Source organism: Polyergus mexicanus, unplaced genomic scaffold, assembly GCF_030449975.1.
Source record: "Polyergus mexicanus isolate NDT 795.1 unplaced genomic scaffold, iyPolMexi1.0 SCAF_7, whole genome shotgun sequence".
Lineage (NCBI taxonomy): Eukaryota > Metazoa > Arthropoda > Insecta > Hymenoptera > Formicidae > Polyergus > Polyergus mexicanus.
In genome coordinates, this window is record NW_027223327.1 from 4,715,294 (window position 1) to 4,740,022 (window position 24,729).

At 38.3% G+C, this 24,729-nt stretch overlaps 1 protein-coding gene across 1 annotated transcript in view; it reads right to left on the minus strand.

Moving 5' to 3' along the window:
* Window positions 1-12,752: 12,752 nt before the first annotated feature.
* The window catches only part of LOC138934799 (homeobox protein B-H2), a 37,471-nt gene continuing 25,494 nt past the window's right edge, over window positions 12,753-24,729 (minus strand). The window contains exon 3 of the mRNA XM_070298887.1: window positions 12,753-15,354. Within this exon, the coding sequence (XP_070154988.1) occupies window positions 14,466-15,354 (889 nt within the window). The 3' untranslated portion in view covers window positions 12,753-14,465. The remainder of the gene's footprint in view (window positions 15,355-24,729) is intronic.

Below are 24,729 nucleotides of genomic sequence, written 5' to 3' on the forward strand. Positions count from 1 at the left end.
TTTAACAGACAAATCTTGTCACTAATAATATTATACAATATCTATTGGATAAAAATAAAAATATGCGTACGTTGTATTAGTTTTACAGATTTTTCTCAACTGTTTTGACAATTTAATATTCGAGTTCAATTAACACATGGAATGTGTTAATTATTTAACACAAAAATTTTAACCGACATATTTTTTTAACAAGAAAACACAAATTTTCCAACAGCATATCATAAGAAGAATTCCTAGAATCGCGGTGTTAAATCTGACTTCCGCAGCATCTAAAAGCTTCTTCATTAATAATGAATAATGAATACGCTTAACTTTGGTTTATATATATGTATGTTTCCATTTGCTCGTAAAAAAAGATACGTATGAAAAAGGATGGGAATATGGAACAAGATTAATAATATGAAAAATGGACATTATTTTTAAAATTATTGCTACAATCTATCGATTATGATAATCTTAATCAGATTCTTTTGATAACTAAAAAGTATTGACGCCACGTTTTGTTTGCAAGTATGGTTGTATTATATTTTTTAGCCATAAAACTGTTCATAAAAGATTTCGACGCAGTTTGAATTGTGCGAGCTTACTTCTCTTAATTTCTGAAGGTATTTAAAATTTTTTTTTAAGTATAATTTTTTTTTACATTCAAAGAAATTCAACAAAAAGATTGCTTCCCATATAGCACTGCAAGATTGCAACAACATTGCAGCAACATTTTTCTGCAAGATTGCAACATTGCAGAAACATTACGAAATGTTGCTGCAACGTTGTTATGATATTGCAGTAACAGTAAAATGTCCGCCTACAGAAATATTGCAATATAATATTGCAGCAACATAGCAATATAATATATATGCAATAATGCTTTATGTATATTTATCGACATAATATCTTTAACATATGAAAAAAATAATAAGAAATTAGGCATATAAGAATCAGGATTTAGTATGTATATAGATTTTCTGTATTATAATAATAACGAAATTATAAAATGTAAATTTTTCAGGACACATTCGATTTCCTTCAGTGACAGAGAATATCTAAGAGAAATAAGAAAAAACTCAATTTGCAATTGTGTAAATTCACAATTTCTTTGTATCCGAAATATTCAGATATCCGGATGCAAAAAGATTGTGGTGAATTTATGCATACGAGTTTTTTCACATCTCTCTTGTCTTTATATAATCTCAAAATTTATTTATTAAAATCTGAAGTATCTTTTTTCCATATTAGAAAATTATTATCAAATTTTTGATTTTATATAAGAATGAAAACTATTAAAAGAATTCTTAGTCCAATGTCTGAGCCCCTGTATTGGGGTCATATCATACGACTTAAATTAACAAAAATAGTTATTATATCTTTTTAATCTTACTAGCCGCTCTTTGTAAATTTTATATAATCATCATGACTAAAAATTAAATGCGGAATAGATAGCGCAACATGCGCCGCATAGTGGTAAACGAATGCACTAGCGATTATTGAATATTATTTTTGTAATATTTTCGGAATGTTGCTGTAACATTGCTAAAGTTATATTGTAAAATAATGTCTTTGCAATATTTCTGCAACATTAAACTGCAATATGCAATATTACAATGTTGCAGCAATGTTGTTGCAAGCTTTAGTGCTGCATGGGTTTAATAATGAAAAACTCATATAATAACAAAAATAAGATATTTGCTTATTTTACATATTGTCATCCCGCTTTTCAAAATTCATACATATTTTGTGTTAACGAAAATTTTAGTATTCTTTCAACAGTTTTATTCTTCTCGCTAATTACTGACAATACATATATTTGCCATGATTATGTTTGACTAACGATGTTTATTGATGCAATAATTATATTTTACATAGTTTATCTAATTTCAAGAAGTGATCCAGATTATCGTTTTTTCTCTTGTCCAGCACAAGCACCATAATTTTGATGCATTAAAGTCCCGGAAGGTACGTTACACACGAAGGGGCGAATGCGACACAATGTTTTGGGTCCGACGACTTTTTCAACGGACGGCGGGACCGAAAACGGCCGTGGCGGGATCGTGAGCGCAGATAAAGCTTGTCGTGCTTGCCGACGTGATCCTTGTTCGTCTTTTCGGAGTTTCGCGCCCGGTAATCGACCAGCCATATGCTCGCGCTTCGAGCTCGGCCACCGAAACGCCGGCGGAGAGTCACACCGTCTCTCATCTCCCGATCTCGCTCATCGCGATTACGCTCTCCTTCTAATTACAATATTTAAATTTTGCCCGACATGTGCTCGGGGGTCAATTGGGCCGAGCCGCTGAATGGCCGCGTTATCGCCCGTCGACACGCTCGCTTGCACGCGTGTGCGTGCGGGCGAGTGAACGCGACGGCGTTTTACGCACGAAAATTACGACGAAGAGAAGGGAAGCCTGTTGGCTAAACATTCGATCCGGCCGTGCCGATAATTCATTACTTGGCCGGATCAGATACCGCGCCAGTTGCGCGAATTATGTCGTCGCCGGTGTCCGGGATAGTTCCCGGATCTCTATCGCGGATCCATTTGTACTTGAGACGGTGCGCTTTTAACGCCGATTAATTTTAAACCATTAGAGAATCCTCTAAGCTAAATGATCGCTCACCGTTTACCGTTTCCTCGCGGCATTTGATACCGCAAAAAGACCCTTTACGATTTGAAAATTAACCAAATAAAAAAAAGACCAAATCTCAAAGTTAGATGACAGAACGGATCTTTTTTATTAATTATTCTATGAATCAATTTATCTCGAAGGAGCAAATCGCTCTCGGGAAGCTGGCAATAAATAAATCGGTTGGATTCGAGATTGTTAATTACAATCCGAGTTAATTCAAGGATCGTTATAGGTTGAAATCATGGGCCATAAACAGCGATCACGTAAATCCTACGAATTTTCTTTTTTCTTTTTTTTTTTTTTTAAGGACGACGTCGTCCGCGGAGAGAAGAACGGATCCGTTTATCGTGCGACTGATCGATGTTGAATTTTATATGGGCCAGAAGCGCGCCCGTTGAAAATGACGCCATTAGTATCGAAACGATCCGGTCCACGTCGATGATGATTTGTCGGCCCACGATGATGGGCAACCATGCGAGCGACAAATCTCGCTCGTGTGGCACATTGACGGGCATCGATAATATCCGATAATGACGGAGCATCACCGTCGATTATATGGGTCGCATAGTTAACGCACCTGCGTATAATATCCCCCTTGAAATTAATTGCGCAAATAAGACGGTCGATTAATAACAAATTGCGCGTATCATGTCATGTTTAATGCTTGTCCGCGAAACCTTTGCCCGCGATCAGTCCAATTCGTCGAATTGGTCGATATTTGAAGATATAAAGGAAATTATGTTTGAAAGATGTAGATATAGTTTTAATGAAATAATCAAACTGGAAAATTCTTTTAAGAAAGAGAGAGAGAGAGAGATATCAATTAAAAATACACGTTGCAAGTACAAGGACGCGGAAACATAAAAAGTATAAGAGAAGAAGGAAGAAAAGTTGTCGTGGCGAGAAACGTGAAAAGGTGCGCGCAGATCCGGATTGCCGGTGTCCAGTTGTACTCTAGCAAGTTTGTCGTTAAATAACTGCTTTATCAAAAGCTGAAAGGAAATGCACGCAGTGCAAAGCTTTGTCGATCGAAGATCATGAGCATTTGCATGCTCGCGTTGATTATGCTCGATCACCCTTTCTTCCTTTCTTCTCTTGCCTCTCTGCCCGCCATCTCTCCCTCTCCCCTTTCTCTTTTCCACATTCACTTTCCTGTTCCTCGAGTCGACGGACTGGTTTCCATCTCTTAATCTTCTTCGATAAAGTTTTGTCTCGCTCTTCTTCTCTCTCTCTCTCTCTCTCTCTCTCTTTCTTCTTATAGCGGCGTAGAAAAAGAAGAAATGCGACGCGTGTAATCACCCTGTAATGCTTCGATTATATGGAATAAAATTTTTCGATCTTTCATAGTTTAAAAATTTGTGTTCCCTTGTTAAAAAATATGCCGATTAAAATTTTTGTGTTAAATATTTAGATACGTTCATGTAGTAATTTAACATATTGCTATTGTATTAATTGTGAAATTATTAAAACAATTGAAAACAAGTGTGTAAACACAATGTGCACTTATTTTTAAATTTTACGCAACAGATATGTTCTGTATTATTGGTGACAGGATTTATCGGTTAAAATTTACAGAGAAAAATTGTTGATTTTATTCTCCGATAAAATGGAGAGTACAGACCGTGGATAATATTTTTTCCTAATTAATTTTATCATTAAAAATATGTTGATTCTACACAATATTAATATTATATTACTATGAAGTTTGCATTTATTTTGTTTTGAAATATTAACATAGTATTAGTGTCACTATTTAACATATCCATATTATGTTGAATTAACACAAGAATTTGTGTGGACATGTTTGGGACATGTTATATCTCTCTGTTAAATTTAACACAAATTCTTCAACTGTGTATATGTAGGTATATATTATTATGCGATATATTATTATCCACGATAAAATCCTAGAAACCTTAAACGTTTTGTTAAAAGAATTTAGCTTCTTATACGTATTCGTAAATTTTCGGAGCGTAATCAAAGTGAACGGAGTTTTTTTTTTTTTTAACGAAGATTACTTAATTATAAAAAGTACATATATAACTTATACACGAGTTAAATTGGTGTTACGAATGACTCTTAATAAGAAATAATAATTATACACACATTGTATCACTGTGTTCCGTTTTACTGGAAGTAAATTAGAAGGCGTAAAAAAAAAAAAAAAAAAAGGAGATAAAATTTCAAATGTGATTAGACGGCCGATATAATGGAGTTGAATAATTGAGTTTTTATTTCTTATCCTCACGCTTAACGATAAGACGCGTTGATAAAATTATCAATTTCCTTGCCGTGACGCGATCCTATTTTACGCGCTACGATATCCGTTCGTCGTTGATTGAACGCAAATAACGTTTAAAATAGCATACGCGTGTAATTATATGATGTACATGATGCGCTCACGTTATTACCGCTTGTCATTCATAAAACTCATTTTATATTCCGTCACATGTCATTCGCAAAATTTACGTCACCGATACGATATCGTATAATTAACCGGCAATCACATTATTACGCGTAATCCGGCCGTATAATGGCATTAATATAATACCGTCAAGTTATATTGTTAACATAAATAATATCCTATCGCCTGATTATCTATGCAATAATGTCGAACCAAATTTTTCCTCGATATAATGCGACGCATTATCGAATGGGGATATCCGGCACGTAGTGCCGCAAATCGAAAGCGAAATTTGTATATATACGCTTCCGTTTTCGCGCGCGAACAGGCAGATTAAATTAAAGACGTCGCGCGCGCCCTCATTCTCGAATAAAGCGTACGTAGCTTTTAACTGACACGTCGGCCGTTTAAGCACGATGCTTAAGCGCGCTTCCTGGGCGAGATGATCGCTTTAAAAGGGCATGAAGCTACCGATCAGCAAGCGAAACCAGCGAAACTCGCCCCAGAGCGAGTAAATGCGTGGGCTCTTTACACGCGCACGTTACTCACCGGGGTCACTTACCACAGGCCAAGAAAGGAGGAAGAGGGAGGAGGAGGGGGGGGGAGGGAGGAGGCCGGAAGTGGGAGCAATTAACGATATAAGTGGTTCGCTGGTCTCGGACGCGAGATAAGATCGGCCGGCCCGAGTCTAGCTGCTTTTCTTGCGACCGCTCCCCTGTACGATGTTGAGGAAAGATAACGAGGGCCTCGAAAGAGAGGCAGGTGCCTCTTCGACACATTATACGTTCTCGCTCCCTGCTCGTCTCGCACCCCCTCTACGTTTTTCTGCGCGCGCGCGCGCGCGCGATATCTACGAGTATACCTAATAACTTTATTTTTTGCGAAGCGTGCACGCGCGCGCGCGCATTAAGCTCGTTTGCATTTTATCAAACGGCGGTGATAATCGTGCCGAGGCGAGGACCGCGGCCATTTTTACGAACGGACACAGCCGGCTTTTAATATCGAGCGGACGTCTCCCCTCCTTCCCCCTCTACCCACCCCCCTCTATCCCCCTCTGCCCCCCTCCCCCTATCACGTCGCGTAATCGCGTGTGGTCGCGCCCGAAGTCGATCGACACACCCACTCGATCCCGATCGATCATATATTTATTCATGCGCGAATTATAACGCGAGCTCGCATGCGTATTCGCCCGCGTAATTTATCGGGCACGTGACGCGAACGTTTCTCGATACGTCATCTTACTTGACGTTCGTTAATTTCTTTATTACGAAAGAGCAACGCGCGATTTTTTTTTTTTTTTTTTTACTTTCTTTCTTTCTTTACATATCTTATCGAGTTTCGAATCGAAGTGTTTTTTGTACGCGATCTGTTTTTTTTTCTTTTTTTTTTTTTTTTTTGATCGTTTTCGAAAGAGGCGAATCTACGGCGAAAATTTTTCAGCCGCGACGTGACACACGCATCGAGAAAACAATTTTTTCGACATGACCAAAATTTGGTAGATCGAATCGAATAATTTAGTTGAAAATTGAAAAACCAATTGTTTCATTCTTTCAATAGAAGAATTTAATTTCTTTTATTTAGTTCTTACACAACTAAATTGTCTTTAGAAAAATATTTAATTATTATTAAAATAATTGAAAAAATATTAACATTATAAAAAGTATTTAATTATTATTAATTATTGTTAATTATTAGTAAAAAAATTATTTTAATTATTTTCTTTTTTTTAGTTTTTTAACATAAAGAATTTTATCAGTATATTTGTATATGTACTGTTATAAATTAATATAATAATTGGAATTGTATAATTATACATTTTTCTCAAGCTAGATTTACGTAATAATTATAAATAATTTTGTTAAAAATGACGATTTTTCTGGTAAAAGAAACTGAAGAAATGAAGCAAATAATTTGATTGCGTTAATTTTTGAAAAAATTTTATTCTCTCTGTAATAAATTTAGTTAGCACATGTAAAACATTTTATATCGCCGATCGTGTTTACCAAATATTTTGTTTGCCATTAGAAAAATAATTCTTTCAGTGCGCATTCTCAGATCATTCCAAGTTCTTTTGCTGTAACTTTGAAGCTGTGCGAAATACGTTTCTCTCTCTCTTTCTCTCCCTCGGTTTCCTCGAAGATACACACATTGCGAGAGATTGTTGAACAATCGAAGAAACAAAGTCGCAGAGCGATAGATGCCGAAGAACAGGAACAGGATGACAGCACTCTCAGAGACTGAACACATACAACACACACATGTACACACATACACTTATATGTTCGCCGACAATCTCTTTTGTCACTGCGCGCGAAATTTCAGGATGCGCAGAAGAAACCTGGCAAAAGCTCGAATTGACCATCGGGTTAACCACATCCTCTGTCTCTCGACCCTTCTTCCTTTCTTCTTCGGTTTCCATCGGTTCGGCAAGCGAGCCCCACGTGGAACCATAACGGACGCAGAGCACAAACTCGCGAAGGAAAAAGGGAGGATAATAAAACTGTGATTTCCTCTACCGACTCTCCTCTAATAAGCGCATCCGCTCGCCACTGCAACCTGCAATTATACAAAGCTGCACATGTCCCCTATCTCGTTTATGACGCGTATGTAGGGAGGAGTACTGTTATAATTTTGCACTTACCTCTATCGTCATGCACTGGCTACTTTTGAGTAAAATTCCCGAGATAAAACAATGTAATAACTATCATTATCGCACGCGCAACCATCGTTTAGGATCTTTTTGTTAGACGAGTTTCTTTACACATACAGGGTATTAAAAAAAAAGTTTAGGACTTTAAGGGTAGATAATATTCACGAAATGGAGGAAAAGAGTTCTACTAAGCATGGGTCAAAAAATTAATATCGTTATAAACAATTCCTCAACAACGGATTATCTTATCATTTCTTCATCCAAAAGAAGAATTTGTCCTTTCGAAAGAAGAAGAAAGAAGAATTCTTCGAACTCCAAACTTTACAGAAGGTTTTCTATATGTGACTCCTCCCATTTCCATATACGCTTCACATCTTTGTACCACAGAATCGTGAAAATTCTTTAAAAAATTCCCGATTTTTGACAGGTATTTTGTAATTTGTCATTTATCGCGAAGACTACACCCATGCTCCTAAGTCGCACGAGAGCGCCAGAAGCGAGCAAGGCACTTGCTTTAACCAAGATGAAGAATTGTTCACACTCCGACAATATTCATTAGGACTTTCTCTCCTCTATTTTGTTTTGCCCTTAAAATCCTGAACTCTTTCTTTTTAACACCCTGTATACAACAGGTACTTGCGATGCAAAGTCGCGATTACATCCAAAGACCCTTGCGCGAATGTTAGCTATTTTAGTAATTACACAATATAACGTAACATTAATCTTTGCGTAAATCAATTAAGCCTTCCATAACAAAAGAGAAACATTTATTCCAAATTGTTTAATGTATAATTGATATCCGATTTAATTATCACAAGTTATAAAGAAAAGAAGCTAATCCAGAGATAACAAGAATCATCCGTTAAGAGATGGATATTTTGTCTTTTACAATACGCATATGTTCGAATCCAAAGGCAAGCGCATTTTATGGTCCCTTAATGGAAATAATTGCATACTCTTGCGTCCTTAATTACGGTGACGAGTCGCATATAAGCGGTAGTGGAATAAAACCTTATGTATATCGTGGTGGAAATCATAGCTTAACGATGCCGAGGCGCGATTAAAAATTTCCATAAGTTCTTTTCACGCACGACGCGTATTTCGCGGGAAGACACTATCGTGGCAAAAATATATGTATGTATATGTATATATATATATATATATAATATATATATATATATATATATATATATATGGTCACGAGAGAGAGAGGCCGCCTCGTTCGACCGTATCCGCTGCTGGGGAAAATCGTTAGTGCCCCGGCCGACCGCTAATGGGGCCCAAATTAATTTCACGTAATTGTGGGTACACGGTAGTGTGCGTCCCCGGCTACCCGTTTTACCCTAATAGGAATAAAATAAGCCCTTATGCGCGAGCGCGCGCGCGCGCGCGCTGCCACATAATTGCACCGGTGGAAATAAGCAAACCCGATTTAAGCCCCGTGCACACTGTCACGGTCGCCGGGTTTCGCCTTCGACGACTTTCATAAGGGCTTCGTCAAATTACACGTAGCCGAAATTTCGACTTGATGGGCCCGGGGAATGTCCATCCGTTCTTCTGTGAAATTTGTCGTCCAAATATAATCAACAGATGTCTTTTTTCTTTTTTTGCAAAAAAAAAAAACAATCAGAGTATCGCGATGTCAAATATTTTAGACAGTTTATTCGGCGCGTTGCGTGGACGCGAGATAAAATCTAAAATGAGATTGTGGTTAATGTTTCCTTGTAAGGTTTGACGTATCGATTATCGTCGAGTTAATTAAATTTTTTTTTTATTATTTAAAATATAAAATTACGTTAATTATATACTTAATATTACATTTAAAAGATTTGATGCAATTGAATCTTGAATTTTACGATGCGTATATTCTGAATTTTATTTCTCGTCCGTACCGATATTATATTAAGGAGCTTTTCCATTCTACGTACATTTATATACACAGCGGAAATTGTAAAGCGGGAATAATGATGTAGCAAAATGAAACTCAGCGAGGCTTAGCAGAGCTACACGTAACACTGTAGAAAGTAAAGCTTTAATTGCTTTGAGGTTTCTACTTCGTGGCGCAAAATCATCATCAAGTTATTAATGAAATTAGCTGTTATTAAGGAATATTTCGAATAATGACTGTTTTGAGAATTTTTATCATTCGAAACATCGGCGAAGACGATGTGAGAAAATACCAATCCGTTTAATTAGCCATTGTCAACGGATAAGCTCGGACACGTGCGTATAAGAGTACAAATACCGATAAAAACTCTGCAAAAGTCAATTAACGGCATTTAATGTTTTATTAAAAAACAAAAGGATTTCAAATCTCATTCAATTATCATGCTTGAGAAGGTCGGAAGAAAAGAATAGAAGTGAACCAAATTGCTGATAAATGCAAAATTATCCTCGAATACTTTCACCTCTTCGAATCTACTGCTGCTTGATAAAATCGAGTTGCGCGAAATAAATTTTGCGAATTTACGAATTTACTCACGTCGATGCAGTTTTTAAGGTAAGCGATCACACTTATCAATCTTCACCAAGCGCGTTACGTCCCGAATCGTTACAATATGCATGATCGCGTGAAAAAATTCCCAAGTGCGCTTTGCCCAAACGCCAATCTGATCGTCTTATATTAAGCACAAGATTGCAAATCGATCGTTAAACGAAGAGACTATTCCGTGACTAATGTAATTTCGATTTTGGCAATCGAAATTGGCAGCGCATTTTGCATCTCTCTTTTCAATTATAAATTCACCGTCCATTATTTCTTCGTAAACGAGGCACTCAGTGAGTAAACACTATGTAAATACACTACTATACGATTATAACGTGATTTAATTAGAAGAGGATAAGAATCTGACGCGTCGTTGGAAAATTTGAGTTTTCTTATTAAAAAATATGCCGGTTAAAATTTTTGTGTTCAATATTTAATACATTCATAGTAACATTCAGCAATTTAACATATTGCTGTTGTGTCAATTAAACTCAAATGTCAAATTATTAAAAGAATTGAAAAAAGTCTATTGACACAATGTGCATATATTTTTAATTTTAGATACGTTCCGTATTATTAGCGACAAGATGTATCTGTTAAAGATTACAAAAAAAAAAAAAAAGTTGATTTTATTCTATAATAAAAGTAAGGGTGACTACAGATCGTCAATAAGATTTTTCCAAATTAATTTCGTCATTAAAAGTATATTGATTTTACACAATATTAATTTCAATTCCTACGAAGTTTGCATTCATTTAATTTAAAAATATAAACATAGTATTAGTGAAGAAATATTAACGTGGTATTAGTGTCGCCATTTAATATATTTATGTTAAAATGATAGAAAAAGATTTGTATGGACTATTTGGGACACGCGATACATGTTTAATTTAAGTCAAATTTTTTAACAGTATATATAAATAAGAAATTGGAGCATCATCTCGTTGAATCCTCTCGCAAATCTTTCTTTATAAAAATGAGAGATCCTTAAAGCAACACATGTGTGTTAATATTTGTCGATAAAAATAAACAAGATTGATCGATTTAAAATCGCACAAGAACGCATTCTGGGATGATAATGACACACTGAATGAGAGGGACACGGAACATATTAAATTCAGTATAATATATTTTCCATATAATAATTCTCGCTATACAGACATTATTTTACAAAGCATGATTTATATACTATAAGTATCTTTTGCTGCGTTACTTAATTAGTAGACGCGCTTAATTAGATGCGATTTCTTTCGACGATGCATCTCTCCTTCTCGCGCGCGCGTACAGCCTAATTTTATACATTTATAATACTGGTATGTCTTTATCGAGAACGCGCGGTGTGTTATCGAAATCTTTGAAACGTCAAGCGCTTTTACCGGAGGTGGAGCACGCGGAAATAACGAAAAGAATGACGTCCGATATCTCGAAAACGTGTCTCGCATTCGCTACATCTATTGAAATCTGAAAAATACTTTGAAATATCTTGTATCTCTCATACCTTGGCTCAAATTCCGCGACGGACTTCTCCATTTCGTAGCTCATATCCACGATTAATTTTTTTTTCTTTATATTTACAGCTCGTATTTCTCTCTCTCTCTCTCTCTCTCTCTCTTCCGTGTATGTAGATCGTACTTAAGTTTTATTTACAGAACAGAATGACGCAACTTCCTGTCACGAGGCGAAAGTTGCGGAATCGACCGTGTCAAATGAATCGATTCGATATTTTGTGTATAAAAAAACTAAATTTTCCCATTCATTAAGAAATATTTAGCGATGATTCTGACATCTTGAAATTTCTCTCCGATCGATTTAATATTTGATCAATCGATCAGCGAAAATTGCCACGATCCAAAATCGTTTCTCCGAGTTCTCGTTACGTGCCAGTTGCTTCTGTTTCAATCACGACGCGAGATCTAGTATCCTCGGCAGCAGAAATTCTAGCAATTTTCAATGCGAGATTTTTCGAAATAGATCCGAGAAGGATGTCGTTTCGCGACGTAATTGTCTCTTCGCAGGAGAAACGTGTAATTGTTGTTGCTCGCGACGCGAACATCGCATCGTCATCGTCGTTTTAATCCGTGCGAATCGCGTGTATCACGTCGTCGTTCAATGACAGCGGGGACCAACGAGACCCCCCTCCTCCTTCCCCTCCCCCTTTTATATATGTCACGCGTATAATATATACCTCGTATACTTCGCAGCACGATCGCAAAACCTATCCAAAGTATCCGAAAGTCTTCTTTCTCTTTCCGAGAGACGCTTCCCTCGCATCCGTAAGAATCCCCCCCCCTTCCCGCCCCCTCTCTCACTCCCCCCACACATCATTTACAAATCATCGATCGGCGGTGTTATGCAATTTTCGCCACCATCGCTCGCATTTCATCGTCTCGTCGATATTAATTAACTAACCGAGCGCCCCCTCCCCCCCCAGCCCCGGCCCCGGCTCGTTCCGGAGAGGAAGAACGTCGATGGGCAAAATGCCGGTTTCGCTTCGCCGATACACGAGAAGGCCGATTATTTGAATAGTTGAGACGCCCTCCCTCTCCTTTCCCCCTCTCTTCTCCCTCTCCCTATCCCCCCTATCGTTCCATCGCGTATTCGATGCCGCCCCCCTCCTTGACCCCTCTTGTTCTTTTTCTGTCGTTCGCGGCGACCGCGTGTAATTTCGTGTCATTTTAGATTTCTTCCCCCCGCGGCCAGGTCCCCCCCTAATGTCATATTAATTGTAGATTCGCGTTCGTTCGCGATTGGCCCGTTTTCTGGCGCGACCACATAACCGTTCCTTGACGCACGAAACCCTCCCACTCTCCCCACCCTTGTCGCGGCAAAACCCCGACCTGGATTCTCTGAGCCGGGTATTTAATTCTACGCCATGATAACGGGCACCGATTGATTGGATTGGTTGGAGTAATATATTTGAAGTAAATTTGAAAAGCCGAATATCACCGAATGATTGTGAATATCGATCGAGTTTTTCATCGCAGGTAGATGAAAAACCCTTTTTATTCTCTCACTGTCAGAGATGCGAGAGAATTTAGAATTTAATTTAGGATTATATAAAATATTATCAGAGAGTTAGATGGATTTTTTGCACGGCGAAGTAATGATTTGAATTAAATAATAATTATCAACAGTATAATCAACGATAATTGTGTGATCGAAATGTAAAACACCGTGTAAACATAAATGATTTCACTTTATAAAAATATTGGAAAATAAATATATTTTAAATTTCCCCCTCCAACAATCGTATGTTCCATACGGAAGAATAAAATAATGAACAAATATATAATGAATGATCGAATGAGCATAACGAGTCCTCATTAGTCCGAAGTACAACGTTTCGGGATTTTTATTTTCGTTTGTTCTACACATTGATCGCGCACGTCGACGTTAAATATACGTAGTTTCACAGTAAAACCCGCCATTCGCTGAACGCTCAAATCACGAAGTTCGGTTAACCGCACGATATTTCCTGTTCGCTCTCATTATCTACAAAATCCCGGACGTCCCGTGCCATGTCACTTCCTGTTCTACCTCACGAAATAATCGGCCGCCGTGCGTTTCGTTTTCATCCGATTTCGTCGACTTGGCTTGGCAGAATCTCCGCGAATCCAGAGATCTTCTTCGGACATGTTACCTTTAAATATCGAAATTACTGCGCCGATGATAACGAATAATTTTTATCCATAGCTTCTGTTCTCCCACGAAGCTTGATACGTATCTCGATAGCCTTTCACTAAACAGTCTCGTTACGTTGGCTGCATTCGATTATAATTCATGATAGCTGCGCGATTTCGATGGTTAAGTGCAAGAATTCTCCAGGGTATATATATATATATATACAGCTCGAGCCTTCAACGCTTGTGTTATCAATTGATTTTCCAGGATCAGAAAATCGATTTGATTATACATCCGCCACGTCGACTTCTATATATGAACTGTTAGCTGCTGAAGTTTGAGCGATCTCGCTATCTCGTTCGCTGAACGAAATTAACTTTAATTGTTTGCGTCAACTTCTCACGATGAGTTATCATCACGGCATCAATCATTTCTTTCAAATTCTCTTTTAGATTCCACTAGCTACTCGAGTCATTCGATTTTTGATCATACTTCCCTCGACAGTTCTGGTACGATATTCTCTTCGACTCCTCTCAACCATCTCTCCAAAGATATCCTTTCAGAGTCCTTCGCAAGAAAATTGTGTAGCTTCATTTCTTAATTCTTTTGCAAGATACACTCATCCTCCTTCCCGTTGCCATCGTGCAGCATTCCTGATGTACTAACGGCAATATTAGGGATCTCCATGTCCTAGATATCGTGTATGCTCTCGTCATCGCTGTCGGCCCTCACGCTCCGAGGACTGTCCTCCCTCTGGATGGGCGATCTATCCTGGCTCTGGCTTCTGTCCCGCTGTCGCGTCCGGTTTATACCTTCCCTCCCATCCATTATCTCTGGGCTATCCCGGTAATAGTTGTTCAAATTCGATAAATTCGAACTGACCGCGAGGGTGCCGAGCGGGTTGCTGGGACCCGCTTGAATCATAGCGGGAGGATAAGCTCTGGTGTCCTTTCTTAGGGGTGATCTGTCCCTAGAATCCGGGCTCTTACTCCTTTCTTGTTTCCTCGACCTATCCGCGTTCTCTCTGCCCTCCCCCAGCTCCTCCGGACTGCCCCTGTAATAGTTGTTCATGTTGGGGAGATTTGACGTCGCCGTCAGGGTGCCGAGAGGATTGCTGGGACCTGCCTGCATCATCGACAGCGGATACAGTCTCGTCTGTTTCCTAGTCGGCGATCGGTCCCTCGACTCCGGGCTTTTGCTCCTATCTCTCTTTCTCGTCGACTCCCGGCCGTCAACTATTTCCGGACTGTCCCTGTAATAGTTGCTGAGGGACGACAGGCTGGAGCTCGCCGTCAACGAACCGAGGGGATTGCTCGGTCCGGCCAGAATCATCGTGGGTGGGTACAGACGATAGGGAAGCGGTTTTTGTAGAGTCGCTGCGGCCGACGCTTGCTGATAGAAGAATCCATTCGCGGGTAATGTGTGCGCGCTAGGTGCGTATTGCCAGTAACGTCCTGCTGCGGGATGCGCGGGGATGGTCGCGGCGCCGCTGCCGTACAACTGCTGGAAGGCGGCGACGGCGAAATTATTCTCAGCCATGATCTCGAAGCCCACGATTGTTTGCCGCTTCCATTTCGTTCTGAAAGTACAAAGGAAGCAAATGGGTGAACAACAACAATCGGTGTGAGAGCTTTTATGATTGGTTTGCACGGGATCTAAGATCCCTGAGTAAGCTTCGTATCGGGAGAATTCTTTAAAATAGGGATGCTATAATTTTCATGTTGAATACGAGCGAATTCGGCTATTCTCGTGTGTGTACGTGTGCGTCACAAAAATACGTATGCCATTAAAAAAGTAGATTGCTTGATAAATTTATTTTGTTACGATATTTCATATTAATCGAAACTACACATCTATCGATAATGACCGGTTGCATTCTGTTTATTAAATATTTATAGATCTCCGTAAGCGATTGTTATCCTCATAACGTATAATATCGGCAAAATATATCTAAGATTCGGTTCGATCAATGTCAAACCCGGCATCAGACTCATGCGAGTCTCGATACTATGATAGGGGGAGGGGGGAGTGGAGGGGGGTTGATTGCCGGAAAAACATGCAAGCATAACGTAGTTCCACGGTACTTTTCCAGATTCTAACGATCAACGATAAGATCCGTTCCAAGTATTCGTTTCATATAAGGTTCGACTGGGCTTTCGAGGCCACCGCCTAAAGCAATCACGGGCTTTCCGTAATTTCTCCCCGGATCCGCACACACACACACATACACACACGGGCACACCCGCCGTCCCCTTCGTCCTCCACCTCCCACATATGTAAATCTCGATCTGGGACAATTACGCTAAAACGGGGTGGCGTGCCGCCAAGTGGTTACGTTGGCCACACTACCGGGAGCTTATTATACTAACAAATAGCCCGTGGAGTTTCAGTGCCTAATCATCGCGTATCATGGCACGCACGTACACACAGACACACGCATACATAGATACATATATTCGTGCCGCACCTGCGAACCTGTAAAAGCGCCCTTAGACGCGCGCGAGACAGAGATATATCAACAGGGCGGGGGGTTGATACGAAACGCGATGGGGCACGAAGGGAGACACGAGGCAAAATTCCCGAAGGCCGCGGCATTAACTAAACTATTATTGCTCGTAATGCTGCGAATTATACCGCGAAAATCGCGATACTTTCCACAAAATCGAGGCGCGAATTACAATCGATCGCCTAACACTGTGTGCAGTGAAAAAAGATTGTGCTTAACGGAATCTTTGAATGGCGTGCATGAAACGCAAGCAGTTGAATATGAAGAGAAGAACGTAATGTGTGCGCGGTAGAAAATATGGGATGAAAAGAGAGAGAGAGAGAGAGAGAGAGAGAGAGAGAGAGAGAGAGAGAGAGAGAGAGAGAGAGAGAGAGAGAGAGATCAAGTGTGCATATAAAAATTAATGCACAAGCGATTGTGAAATTATTGAGATTGTGTGAAAATATTCTACAAGTATTAATTTATAAAACATTAAATTAAAAAAAAAGAGCTTTTGAAAAATTTGGGTAAAATTAAAATAAACAAGAATTGCTGAAAATATTATAATTGCGAAAAAAAAACCATATGTTTGGAGAGATCACACTTTATTCATATTTCCAATTAGTGATAAAAAAAAACTACGTACGTTTTTAAAAATGGAGATACGAGAGTTATGTTTCAAAAATATTTGAGAATAATAATGTGTTTTTATAACGCTTTCATAATGAACTCTCAATTGTCGTAATAAAATCTAGATAAAACGTTTTTTTTTTTTTTTTAGTTTTTTTCCATGTTGTTTAAAATTTATCAACAAGAGGCGAGGTAGAGAAACGTAAAAATCGGAAGAAAAATATCAAAGTTCCAGATTGCACGAATTATACAGGGTGGGGCATTTATATTGGGACACCTAAATATCTAAAAAAATAAAGCAGGATAGAAAGAAATGTTTCAGGCAAAAGTTGTTTGGTTCTAAAATGGTCATAAGATGGTGCCATTAGTTTGATTTTGGGTGGAGGCGCTTCGGAGATTTCAATGTCAATTAGTTTTTTTAATCAGGAAGACCCCAATTTTTTTACATAAGTCGATTCCTTGCAATATTCTGCATAAAAAGTTAGAAGAGTATGATGGGCAAAAGTTTAACAGTTTACGAGATATTTTATACTTTATTTTATTAATTCATTTCGACATAATTTTACATAAACTATGAAATATCTCATAAAATTATTTATTTTGCAATAATGTTACCTTAATATTTTAAACTCAAAAAAATGAGAGACATCAATTGATGTAAAGAAAATAAAACAAGATTGACATTGAAATCTCCGAAGCGCCTCCGCCCAACGTCAAACTAATGGCATCCCTTTAGAACCGAACAACTTTTGTCTGAAACATTTCTTTCTATCTTGCTTTATTTTTTAGATATTCAGGTGTCTCAATATAAATGCCCTACCCTGTATACCATATTATCAAACTCTTGTGTAACCTTCGTACAAAATCAAACTCGTTACAAACTTCTTTTGATAAACACGATATGAGAGCGCGTGCTCACGCGATTAGGGGAACAAAACTCGTCCTTTATAAGAGAAAAATATATTAAAGTGCCGCATATCGGCTTAATAAGAAATACGCTGGATTAGACAGAGAAAAATGTACGCAAAGAGAAAACGGCTGTGAGAAGGGCTATTATATTACATAAGCCAACCTGCCATAACGTTCATGAATAATATTAAGAAAATTACAACCCTTCCGTGACAGTGAGGCGTGAATTACATCCGACATTTTTGCTCGATAAATGCAAGTGTAGTTTTTGCCAACCCCCTCACCCCCTCTTCTCACTCTAGCGTCACTATACGGGGAAAAAAAAAAAAAAATGTGTATGCTTCCCTTGTCGTTTCCCTTAGCTCGACTAATTCAGCCGTAATTATGATACAAATGCGTTATTGCGACAGCGTGACACTTGACGAATGAAACGTGGTATCTATAAATGTCCCGATTTGAATTGTAGACGCGAAAGAGCTGTCGATATAAAAATTACTAATTTATTTGAAGAGAAAGATAACGGTGGGATTGCGATAATTCTTGAGAAACTTGATTAAAATAATTTGCAATTTTTTCGTAAATATAATTAATCGCGTTAATTATTAGAATTTTATTTACATTAAAATATCTCTGAATCAAATATCTTTGTCGGCTTTATTGCCCATGATGAGATCCTCGCTTTTATTCATGATAATAATAAATCAAACCGTCTCCCACAGTCGTGCCTCGATAAAAATTCGACGATTCGCGCTAACGAAATTCGGGCAATAATTAACGGCCGCCGCCGGCGTATACATTTGTTTCGCACATTTTCTTTTTTCTTTTTTCTTTTTTTTTTTTTTTTTTTTTTTGTTAAAACTGCGGCGGCAATAAAAAAATGAAAAAGGCCGTACCTTCGAAACGCGGTCGCGAATGTTACAGGGTAATAGCCATGACGGGGGTAGGGAGGGGGGGGGGAATGGAGAGCGGGGTGCACTTGGTGGTCATAGTAATTAATAATCAAGAGATCCGCGCCTGGCAAAGGACAAAGCGGCTCTAACGGATATGCAACTCGCACGGAAAATTCGACAATTAATATATTTCGTGGGGTCGAGGGCCTACCCCCTGTCCCTCCCTATTCCTCTTTCTCTCGCGATTTTGTACTGATGTATAGTTGCGAATATGGGCTACACGATCTCTCTCTCTCTCTCTCTCTCTCTCTCTCTCTCTCTCTCTCTCTCTCTCTCTTTCTTCTCTCCCTCGATATAGTTCTGTTCGCTCTTTTGTGACGGGTTGCGATAGGGGAGGTTGCAGTAAAATCGTTCATGAATTTTAAACAGGCACCTCTCTGAATCGAGCCACGATCATTTCTCATTTTTCTGCCGGCACGTCGGAGGTGTAAGAAGGACAAGCGTGTCCAAGCGCAAGATTCAGAGAGAAAGAGAGGAAGAGAGAGAGAGAGAGAGAGAGAGAGGGGGGGTAGGGGGGGGAAGAGAGAAAGAGAATGTGCGCAACGATACAGACAGCACCGAGAACCGCTTGTGCGATTATATGATGAGTAATGTTTTTTAATTCCCCCCACTTTCGACTGGGGTTGTCCGGTGATTTTCGAGTGCAGCCACTCTAAAACACCCTTAATTGCCCGTTGGCTTTTTTATTGTTATCTGCCACAGAAGCTAGGGGGTCGGAAGTAACCAGGGGGACTCTTAGGGAATAGACGGGGAAGAAAAGAAGAGAGTAAAGAAGAATCATTGATTTATCGCTCCTGAGGTGCTCGAGGGTGCTGCTTGATCTCGCTCGACTAAAACGAAAAGAGGATGAGGAGGGGGTTGGAAATAGCGAAAGAGAGAAAGAAAAAGAGAGAGAGAGAGAGAGAGAGAGAGAGGGGGGGGGGGCAAAGAAAGTGTAACGATTGCTTCCATCGCGCTTCTATCCTAATGATGGTGCAGCTCTCCGGATCGGGAAAAAGTTCCCGTCCTTCCTTCCGACGACAAACTCCTAAGAATCGATCGCCTCGTCCCGAGTAACGCCTTCCCTCGGTCGTCATCGTCGGGTGTCAAAGTGACATGTTGCTTGGAAATCTTGGGGTGACTAGCATGACACCCTTCAAAAGATCGTATACGCAACACGTCGTAACGCCAATCGACTCGAAAATTGCTCTTGCGATAATTCAAACAATTTCTTATTATTTTCATTGACACTTTCCGTGTATCTTCTCTTTTATATACGCGCGATTACATTTTGATATCTAATAATTAAAGAATGAAAAGGATTGATTGGTAGCAAGTATTGTTTCTCATTAATATACAGCGTTCCAAGTATAAGGGAAAGAATAACTATGTATAATATTTAGCGTTACTTTTTACTCTTCTCATTTTCATTCTTACGTATATGTTTTAAAAATTAAATCCAATCATCGTTCGATTATTTACTGGAATCTCTGAGAAGCTGGCAACGAGGAAAGTAGAACGATTAGCGAGTCGACGAGCGATAAACGCGACTCGCCAAAGACGAATGTCAGAAACGTTCAGCTGGAACAGTCGGAGGCAAAAAAAAAATGGCACGTCGGTAAGAAAAAGAGGGCGAAACTAAGGGGAGGGTTAATGCATTTATAATGGTGGTTGGGTCTGTTCGTTGCTTTTGCGGTTACATGCCCGTGCGACACTAATGCGCCGAAGCCGTTGGGTCGCTTTGTGATAATAATGGCGACAGAGAGACCGCAAGAGAAAGAAAGAAAGAAGGAAAGAGAGAAAGAGAGAGAGTGAAAGGGTAACATATTTTCAAATTATTATTCGCTTCAATGATTACGAGACACATGTTTCACAATTGGTATCTTACTTATTATAGCTTGTGCGTCATTTTTTGTCCGAAATCGCAGATGACAGTCAGAACGATTATTATATAGTTATCAATATGGTTTTTTTTTCTGCGATTCTTTTATTTATGAATTCTGTGAGATATTTATATACAGGGTGTTCCAGATCAGGTCAATGAAACTCTAGAGTTTTATAGGAAATTGAATTTGGAACAATATAAGTTCCTATAAACATAGATCCGGAAACATTTTATTAAAAAGTTGCAACTAAAAAAAAAAGGTCACGTTTTTTTAATGATTTTTAAAAATAACTTCGAAACCTTTCATTCATTTGACAAAAAGTAACGAAATAAATTTGATGGGTAATTAAATGAACTAAATTATACCAATTCCATTTAATTCTGATAAGTCATTCGGAGAGTAAATAACCTCGAAACAACGAAAAAAGCAGAAACTTGAAGAAATCACTTTTCGACAGTCTTTATGTAAACAATACATTCGTAATGCAAACATTGCAAACGCAAACATAAAAATGTTCTCATTAAATATTGATGATAATTAATTACTTACAAAGAATTTATTAACTATAACTTTTTAACGAAGCGTTTTCAGATTTATGTTTATAGTTTATAATTTTTTTGTTCCGAATTCAATTCTCTATAAAACTCCGAAGTTTCATTGACTTGATCTGAATCGGAAACCTAACCTGTGCATATAAATAATAGATTTTATATTTACGTTGTTATTATCATTCTTCTGGAAACGATTTCTTTATATTCAACATGTCATGTTAAGATAAAGTATAAAAAGACTTCATTACTCGCGATTCAAACTTAATTATGTAATCTTTGTAAATATACTTTAAAAAAAACAAAATTTAATATTTAAGAATATCTTACATTTTACTAATTGCGTTTTTACTATTTCTCCCCTCTCTCTTTCTCTCTCTCTCTCTCTCTCTCTCTCTTCTCCCTTTACATAAAATATTTTGTTTCTGTATCAAATACTGAATAAACAGATTGTAAACTGAACAACCCGATTAGCCTGATAAAAAGCTCGAAGAGTCGCAAATTACCATCCCCGGCGAAATTACCGAAAAACAAACAACCTCATTTCGAATGAGAACGCGCGCGTTAATTAAACCGCGTCGGTTTAAGCGTATCCCGCGGGATAAAAGAGTTAATCAGGTGATTATATATCCACGTGAGCGGGAGAATGGGCCGACAAAACGCGCATGCAAATATGTCGTTACTGAAAGAATGGTGGGGAGGGGAGGGGGGAGGGTGGGTGCGGCCTGACCGTTGTTATCGCGCGCTACCCGATTAGCCCCGTTTTTCTAGCCGGCATTTCGTGAAATCCCCGCATGCGGCACGAAATGGTATCGCGACGCGTGACGTAAGAACGCGATCGAAACGAGCTCGTTCGACACGAGTATCCGCGAAATCAAGACGACCCGTTATAATGCGGTTTACCGGAGAGGCGTGGGAAGCCCGCACTTCCGGTAGCGGCGCAGAAGCATAGAGGACTCTCGGAGAGAGAGAGAGAGAGAGAGAGAGAGAGAGAGAGAGGGGGAGGGGGAGAGAAGCGAATGCTCTCACGATTGCGAAGTGTGTAACGCGTTGGCGAAATGTCATCACATACATCGTAATGACGCAGTGTCATCTGGTCATCATTGGACAAGGGAGTATTGTTGGGTGTGTGAGATCCGCACAAATTTGATAAAAAAATTTTCTGGAAATTCCCTGACTTTTCAGGTATTTTTTGTTCGAAATTTCAGGTAAAGAGAATATTTCAAAGATCTTTTTAACGCAGCCTTCTAAAATAAATTTTTTTTTTATTGTATGTTTTCTAATGTTTATCACAAAGGAAAAGATAGCGCCACTTAAGTTTAAGTGCTAGAATTTGCAAATATACTAAAAAGTGAATAGTAAAGAAACTGAATAGAGCTTTCGTATATGTAAACAGAGAGAGAGAGAGAGAGAGAGAGAGAGAGAGAGAGAGAGAGAAAGAGAGAGAATTTTAAATGCATAATTCATAATTTGACTCTTATCAACAGATTGTCGACTGTTTACAATGTAAAAAAATTCTCTGGGTCTCAAAAAAATTTCATGAGAAAATTCTCTGATTTTTCAAGTGCAAAAGAAATCCCTGAGAATTTCAGGTCTTCCAGGGAATATATATCTTGTTTGATTGCCGACTCCCAGGTAGCAAGGTGTTCTCATTATAACGTCGTTTCTTAATCACTGGGTTACGTCAAATTCACCTTTGAAACGATGTAAAAGTAACGTTAAAATGACGATCCTAAGTCACAGACCGTTGACGTCGTATCTATGACGATAAAATGACGACACATTTCTCTAATATAAGATGACGATAATAAGAAAATTGGTGAATCTTTGGCTACTTTTCAAAATTTACCATTCTTTCAATAGTACAAAAATCCATCAAATTTTTAACTCTTTATCAAATAGAATAATAAACATAGAATTATTATAAAATATATTAATGGAATTACAAATGTTATAAATATGATTTATATAAATACATTTATATATATATATATATATATATATATATATATATATATATATATATATATAAACGGATGACCTTAAACTTTCTCGGATACTTATCTATCGAATTTTTAAACTATCAGTCTAATATCTGAATTCCCTATATTGGAATCGCATTAAAAATTAAACTTATAAAAATAATTATATTTTTAATCCCCTGCCAGTTGCTCTTTGCAAGCTTCATATAATTCTCATGACTGAAGCTCAAATACGAGATGGCTCCCAGACAATTTAAGAAGAAGAAGAAGAGAAGAAATACGAGATGGGGCGCATCGCGCGTCGCATAGCGGTAAATAAACGAACTAGCGGCTGAAATATGAATTATCTCTTTGTAAAGTTTTAAAATGTTGCGCGCACTAACATTTTTCATGAAATATTAAATAAATACTAATTTAGGATATAGATAAACATGCGCATGAAATTTAATTATTAATATTAAACAATATTTCATAGTTTTGTAATATAATAATAGCGTATTTTCAAGGATTCTGAACAGAAAGTCATGTAAACTTTATAAGTATCATAAAATATTTATTTTCTTTATATAAATATGTTAATTTTAATATTGACGTATTTACAACATTAGTTAATTGATCAGTAAGTAACCTTAAAAAAACGATTAAATGACGTTATTTCTGTGACAATAAATACGTCGTCAAAAATATCACGTCTGTGTTATGTAATTATTTAGTCGACTAACATCATACGACGACAAATGACCTTAAAATGACGTTATAACGACGACATCTTGCTACCTAGGCTGTTTATTATATAAAAAAGAAAAAATTATCAGAAAGGTTTTTTTCTAAAAATTCTCTGTATCTGAAAAAAAAAAATTCACGAGAATTCTTTGATTTTTCCAGGTGGAAAAGAAATCTCTGAGAATCGCAGGTTTTCCCTCAGGGAGTAGACGTCCTGTTTGATACTGGAGGTTTCAGACGCTCGTCTCGAGTCTGACATTGATCGTTTATTTATTTCTTTTTAAATTCTTTCTCGCGCGTGTCAACGCATTAAGAAGAAAAAAAAATCGAACCGAGATATTTGCGATACCTTGATTGCCCCCATGTATGTGAGTTAACAAGTAATGTGCGTTTCTTTTGCGTCAGATTTATCGCTCGTACATAGTATTATCATTAATCTTGAAGCGCGACCCTGTCGGCCGAGTGTGAAACGCGAATAATTCTTCCCTTTCAATTTTCAGAATTTCAGACCTGTCATTAGTCATTCGCGGCGCATTTCGGAAGCCGTTATCCCCGTTACAGATAATCCCGCATTTGCATTCCTCGCGGACGCGAATTATCGTTTCTCTCTGGCTATAGTAAAATACCACTGCGCGCATTTACGATGTAACACACTTGATGGTACGTAACGAGCGCAAAACCGTGTGAAGGATTCAACCCTCGCACATATCCCTCTTCGCCGAGAGGTCCACGTGTTTCTCGTCTCGGCCGTGTAGTTTAAATTGCGCTCCGAGGATTTTTCTCTCGCGGGATAAGAGAACCGCGTCGCGAGCGACCTAATTTTTTTGACATTTCTTTTTCTTTTTATGAGCATTAGAGCGAT